The sequence below is a fragment of the Coregonus lavaretus genome (genome assembly GCF_964263955.1).
Source record: "Coregonus lavaretus genome assembly, chromosome: 1".
Classification (NCBI taxonomy): domain Eukaryota; kingdom Metazoa; phylum Chordata; class Actinopteri; order Salmoniformes; family Salmonidae; genus Coregonus; species Coregonus lavaretus.
Genome location: NC_139988.1, coordinates 87,441,217 through 87,447,993, shown reverse-complemented (window position 1 = coordinate 87,447,993; position 6,777 = coordinate 87,441,217). Strand labels below are relative to the sequence as shown.

Sequence of the window (6,777 nt, the reverse complement as noted above, 5' to 3'; positions counted from 1 at the left end):
AGAGTCTTAACATCCATAATCCAATGTGCCTTGTCATTGTCAAAGGGTTGGCTGGATCATTGGAGGATTGCCTATTTTTGCTTCACACAGGAAGTGCAACTCTCCATCCAACTCTGCTAGTTTTGGCACTGAGTTTGGGGCCTTTGAGTAGTTACATGATTGGCCACATGGTGGCAGTACAGGAAAGGGAGTGAATGGGTGCATAGAAATTGTTTTTACGTTTTTAGATTGATCGTGCAGTGCATGCTTTATTCATAATCATTGCATGTATGAACCAAAAAAAGACCATCAGACCACTCATAATGCTATGACTCAGTTTATTATTTTGGATGAACTAATAACAATTATAGACGTAGAGCAGTATCACTTGCTATCGCACACTACTCAAACTAGCTTTAGAATTGATGTGATTGCACTGGAGAGATACGTTGACGTTGTTGTTCATATGGCGTTACGGGATCCATCGCTGATTTGTGTTCGATTATCTAGCCAGTGCCAGGCCCACCATGTTCTGGGCTCTGTAGAAGATGGAATAGTACTGTCTGATGAAGATGTCACCCAGGATCCACAGGTTGGAGTCACCAGATTGTAAACCGGTGCGGCAGCCATAGTAGGTGGACTGTACGGGTGGCAGAGAGAGAGAGAGAGAGAGAGAGAGCGAGTCAAAACAATGTGACGGTGACTTCAGGGCTACGTAAGCTCTACACATACACATACCTGGCGGACATAGGTGGAAGCTGGGAGAGTGAAGGCTTGTCCGTGGATGTGGAAGACCATCGCTGGCATGTTGTTAACGTTGTTACAGTTCACCACATTCTGAAAAGAGAGAGAGACAAATAGAGGGATGAGAGGAGAGAGAGTGTGAGTTGTGTTCTGGTTCTGTCAGTAGTGGTGGTGGAACAAATCATTGACATTATGCCTGGTTCTTTGTGACACACCACCAAAACAATATCATATGACTTACGTCTCCGTTAGCGGAGCTGGCTCCCACAGCACGGGCCATGCTGGAGATGGCATTCTGAGGTCCCACAATATTAGAGGTGCCGGTGTCCACAATAGCCTGGCAGCCGCCGTTACAGGCCACAATTTGGCCATTCACAGTCACACTACAATGAACACACAGACAGCGGTGTAAAGTACTTAAGTAAAAATACTTTCAAGTACTACTTAAGTCGTTTTTTGGGGGGTATCTGTACTTTACTTTACTATTTATATTTTTGACTACTTTTACTTTTACTTCAGTACATTCCTAAAGAAAATAATGCACTTTTTACTCCATACATTTTCCCTGACACCCAAAAGTACTCGTTACATTTCGACAGGAAAATGGTCCAATTCACGCACTAATCAAGAGAACATCCCTGGTCATCCCTACTGTCTCTGATCTGGCGGACTACCTAAACACAAATGCTTCATTTGTAAATTAATGTTGGAGTGTTGGAGTGTGCCCCTGGCTCTCAATAACGAAATAAAAAAAAGTCTGGTTTGCATAATATAAGGAATTTGAAATTATTAATACTTTTACTTTTACATTTGATACTTAAGTATATTTTAGCAATTCCATTTACTTTTGATACTTAAGTATATTTAAAACCAAATACTTTGAGACTTTTACTTGAGTAGTATTTTAGTGGTGACTTTCACCTTTACTTGAGTAATTTTCTATTAAGGTTTCTTTACTTTTACTCAATAATGACATTTGAGTACTTTTTCCACCACTGCACACAGATATACACAGATCAGACGGAGGAGGTGGCTGCTTGGGAGTTGTACTTAATCACTTAATCATAGGATTATATAACCCATTAATAACCATTTATAACCCTCTAAGAGGTTCTGTAACTGCAACAGTACCTGTCGACGGTGATCTGCCAGTACATCTGAGAGGACAGGGGGATCCAGGCGATCTGGCCTTCGTAGTGGTTGGGGTCAACGCCTCCGAAAGTCACCACGCTACCTACTGCAGAGTTACTGGAGATGGACAACAACAGAGAGGGAGGGAGGGGAGACAGATAGGGATATATATATATATATATATATATATATATATATATATATATATAGGAGAGAGAGAGAGAGAGAGAGAGAGAGAGAGAGAGAGAGAGAGAGAGAGAGAGAGAGAGAGGGAGAGAGAGAGAGAGGAGTGGAAGAGGGAGGGAGAGGGAGAGGGAGAGGGAGAGGGAGAGGGAGAGGGAGAGGGAGAGGGAGAGGGAGAGGGAGAGGGAGAGGGAGAGGGAGGGAGAGAGAAGTTGTGTCAATGCATAGTTCCATGTTCGCCAAGCAATGAGGGTACGTGGGAGCCATGAGGCTCTGGTCAAAAGTAGTGCACTAGGGAATAGGGTGCCATTTCAGACACAGCCCTGGTTGACCTCCACTCTGACCACTCACCGGCTCAGGTAGACAGAGAACATGTCCTGGTTGACCTCCACTCAGACCACTAACCGGCTCAGGTAGACAGAGAACATGTCCTGGTTGACCTCCACTCTGACCACTCACCGGCTCAGGTAGACAGAGAACATGTCCTGGTTGACCTCCACTCAGACCACTCACCGGCTCAGGTAGACAGAGAACATGACCCGGTTGACCTCTACTCTGACCACTCACCGGCTCAGGTAGACAGAGAACATGTCCTGGTTGACCTCCACTCTGACCACTCACCGGCTCAGGTAGACAGAGAACATGTCCTGGTTGACGAGATGTTGGGTCATCATGTTGTCAAAGACTGGTGTGGCCTGAGAGGCTGCCAGGCGGGGATAGGCCAGACCCAGGATACCATCAGCCTTCATATGGGCCATGAAAGGAGCCTCCGATTGACTCAGCCCAAAGATCTGGTTCTTCACAGGGATCCCACCCACCTACAGAGGACCAGGAAGAGGAGGGCGAGGAGGAGAAGAAGAGGGGAGAGGAAAGAGGAAGAAAGAGGAGGAGGGAACAAGGAGGAGGAAGAGGAGGATGGAATAAGGAGGAGGAAGAGGAGATTATTTGAGATAATAACTGAAACCTACACAATGTTTCCAGTCCTCATGTTGTTGTGTTGAATTATGTTCCTTACCACAACAGTGTCGAAGCCCTCGAAGCCAGTCATACTGCCAGTGCCATATTGGATGGACAGGCTCTTTCCAGCATTCCTGAAGGTGGAGGACAAACTGGGGTTGAACCTGTTGTGGTTGGCTGGAAGGAGGGGAGACACGATTAGCCTGGGAGTGTGTGTGTGTGTGTGTGTGTGTGTGTGTGTGTGTGTGTGTGTGTGTGTGTGTGTGTGTGTGTGTGTGTGTGTGTGTGTGTGTGTGTGTGTGTGTGTGTGTGTGTGTGTGTGTGCTTGTGCTTGTGCATGTGTTATATACCGCAAGCTTGGCTGCTGCAGTAGATGGAGGGAATCCACAGGTTGGACGAGCCAGTGTCAAAGATGACAGTGAAGGACTGAGGGGGAGTTCCAATGGAGATCACTCCAAAGTAAGCCAGCTAGAGAAGAGAGATAATCAAATGGTTATTTCCATAAATAAATACCTCCCCCTACCCTATGGCGTTATAAGAATTACTAGAATTAGACCAAAATACCTATGGGTCATCAGTTAAAGTTATCCTCGGTGGTTCAGAAATTAATTTAGGAAGAAGAGGCCAAAAGACGTGCTTCAGCCTTCTCTGCTGCCTTACGGAGTAGAAAGTGTGAAGTGCTATCCATTCTCATGCTTACGTCAGCGTCGTTGGTCATCTGCTCGTTGGAGACGTAGAGGCTCTGGTCATCAAACCTGGTGGGGTTGAAGGGATACTTCTTCCTGTACTCATCCCACAGACCCTGCTCCTCCAGGCTCTCCCTGGCACTCTTCCCCTTGATCAGCGGCACCCTGTGGGGGTAAGACAAAGTCTGGTTAGGCAAGCAGTTCAGTTCCAGCAAGTTTCTGGTTAAAGTTCCAAGACCTTCTCGTCAAACCATTGCAATAAACTTTATGGAAGAATAAGCTAAACAACTGTGTGCGACTATTCAAATGTTGGGTATTCTACCATTCACTGCCTTCTGAACTGTTGTGTAATGTAAAGGAGAATAGCAGGTGTAACGTACTGAATGATGCACTCGGAGAGTGTCACCATGGCACACAGAACGATAGCCCACTTCATGATGCGATGTCTGGTCTGCTCAGCTGTCACCTGTAGAACTAGTTCGTCTGTACAAAGATGAAATTCATCAATCAACCCATCAAATACAATGTATCACAGTTCATTTGAACAGCACTTGTCACAAGGTAGAAAACCAAGCAAGGCAGAGACCTTGAGAGGAACCAGACCCACCTGTCGATGTCTGTGGCTGAGTGATCTGAGACATGTAGGTGGTGTCTTATATACAGGCGGTCCAGAGTTCTAACTCTGCATTTCTTTATCACAACGATAAGAGCGTTTCCACCTGCCATGATAAGTAATGGTGAAATAATGGACGACCTCGAGACAATGTCAATCTGACGATTACCTAGGAAAGGTATATTGGTTCCAATGGCTGCTTTACAGTAATGTTTACGTAGTGTTGAAAAGTGCTGAGCATAATCATATCCAGTTCTAATCATATAATGGCTAACCTGCCAGACTTCTCTCTATGAGATGAGATGACTTGTGCTGACTAAGTGATATAAAGTAAAGGTCCCCACTTGTAGATAACCTCCTATCAGCACACTTTTCCCTTCAACAGTTTACTTTTAGATTAGGCAGCCTTATTCAGGCTACTGTACCTCTGTTTGGATATAATGCCTATCTGCCAGGGATTATTTCATAAAAAAACGTTTATGTGGACATTCACAATGTAAACAAATATCTTGCTGATTATTTAATGCTGCGTGTAATTATTTGTTACAGCTAAAAAAATAGAAAGGACATTCAACACTAAACACAATGTTACTTCTGGGCCATGGTCCTTTGAGATTACAAAATGAATCCTGTATTTAAATATTTTTTATACAATAGATACACAAGAAGAAAAAGGTAAACAACCCCAGCATACGTATGTAGAATATCTAATGCAGAAGAACTAGTAAATTGGTAAACAACCCCAGCATACGTATGTAGAATATCTAATGCAGAAGAACTAGTAAATTGGTAAACAACCCCAGCATACGTATGTAGAATATCTAATGCAGAAGAACTAGTAAATTGGTAAACAACCCCAGCATTCGTATGTAGAATATCTAATGCAGAAGAACTAGTCAATAGGTAAACAACCTCAGCATACGTATGTAGAATATCTAATGCAGAAGAACTAGTCAATAGGTCAACAACAGTGGGAAAACTTGTCTCTTGAGGTATAGTACGCACTTCATAGCTTAGTGGAACCTTAGAGGTTCATACACTGTAGAGGGAATATAGTAGACGGTTGCTGTCAAAAAGTGATTGATGAGTTTTGCTGTGTCCTGTGTTTGACCCTGTTAATGACATCCTGTCCAGATGTTCTCACGATATTGAGTGTGTGCTTATGTAACTTGATAGTGCTGCTGTTCCTTTGAAGTAGAACAACTGTTTGGAATAAAAAGTAATGGCCTGATGATTGATGTGTCGCGTAGTGACCTTTTTTAACTTAAAGAAAATGTGTTTGAACATTTGAAACAGTTGGACATTTTTGTAGTGAATGGAAAGGCCTGAGTTTAAAGTGTTTGAAGATGTCACGATCGTTTATGGAAGATACGGACCAAGGCGCAGCGTGATAAGCGTACATTTTATTAAGTACTTAACACGACACAAAACAACAAACAAACGATACGTGAAGTCCTAGGTTGCACAAAACAAACCTTTACGGAACAAGATCCCACACCGACTAGTGCCAAACAGGCTGCCTAAGTATTGTCCCCAATCAGAGACAACGAGATACAGCTGCCTCTGATTGGGAACCACCCTGGTCAACATAGATCTAAACGATCTAGCACATCAACATAGAAAAAATATAACACAGAAACTACACATCCTGGCTCAACATTTCAGAGTCCCCAGAGCCAGGGCGTGACAGAAGAGTTGAAACAGTTGGACATTTTTGTAGTGAATGGAGAGGCCTGAGTTTAAAGTGTTTGAAGAGTTGAATTAGTTGGTACTTTTTGTAGTGAACTTATGGAGCTGCTGTGTAGTGAGATGGTGACCCTACGAGTGAGAAGAAACCTCAAGAAAGATAAACCACAGAAAACTCTATAGAAAACATGGAGTTGTTACGTACTGACCCGTGATGCCTTGACATCGGAAGTAGGACCCAGGCTATATCATAGAGAAAGGGATGAGTAGAAATCATCAATATATTTATAGTTTTCTACATTTGTATAGAACCCAAATACCACCCGTAACTGTACTGAAAGATCAAACGGTTACATCTAATGGAGAACTATGGGGGTATACAGTGAGGGAAAAAAGTATTTGATCCCCTGCTGATTTTGTATGTTTGCCTACTGACAAAGACATGATCAGTCTATAATTTTAATGGTAGGTTTATTTGAACAGTGAGAGACAGAATAACAACAACAAAAATACAGAAAAACGTATGTCAAAAATGTTATAAATTGATTTGGATTTTAATGAGGGAAATAGGTATTTGACCCCTCTGCAAAACATGACTTAGTACTTGGTGGCAAAACCCTTGTTGGCAATCACAGAGGTCAGACGTTTCTTGTAGTTGGCCACCAGGTTTGCAAACATCTCAGGAGGGATTTTGTTCCACTCCTCTTTGCAGATCTTCTCCAAGTCATTAATGTTTCGAGGCTGACGTTTGGCAACTCGAACCTTCAGCTCCCTCCACAGATTTTCTATGGGATTAAG

The 6,777-nt window shown here is 43.2% G+C and overlaps 1 protein-coding gene across 1 annotated transcript; it reads right to left on the bottom strand.

Annotated features, from left to right (window-relative positions):
- Positions 1 to 399: 399 nt before the first annotated feature.
- LOC311106829 (pepsin A-like) lies at positions 400 to 4,159 on the bottom strand. Its single transcript, XM_084149201.1, has 9 exons — positions 4,061 to 4,159; positions 3,695 to 3,845; positions 3,345 to 3,462; positions 3,053 to 3,171; positions 2,659 to 2,855; positions 1,855 to 1,971; positions 965 to 1,106; positions 718 to 816; positions 400 to 619 (listed from the first exon to the last, which is right to left on the bottom strand). Exons 1-9 carry the CDS (start codon positions 4,114 to 4,116, stop codon positions 482 to 484), a joined length of 1,137 nt encoding a protein of 378 aa, XP_084005327.1. The 5' UTR covers positions 4,117 to 4,159; the 3' UTR covers positions 400 to 481.
- Positions 4,160 to 6,777: the final 2,618 nt, after the last annotated feature.

Excerpts from the sequence above, each read along its gene's own strand:
- LOC311106829 (XM_084149201.1), bottom strand. The coding sequence starts at position 4,116 with ATGAAGTGGGCTATCGTTCTGTGTGCCATGGTGACACTCTCCGAGTGC. Across the intron at positions 3,172-3,344 it reads CTGCAGCAGCCAAGCTTGCG|CCAACCACAACAGGTTCAAC; the intron begins GTATATAACACA and ends CCCTCCTTCCAG. Across the intron at positions 1,972-2,658 it reads TTCTCTGTCTACCTGAGCCG|TAACTCTGCAGTAGGTAGCG; the intron begins GTGAGTGGTCAG and ends GTCCATCTCCAG.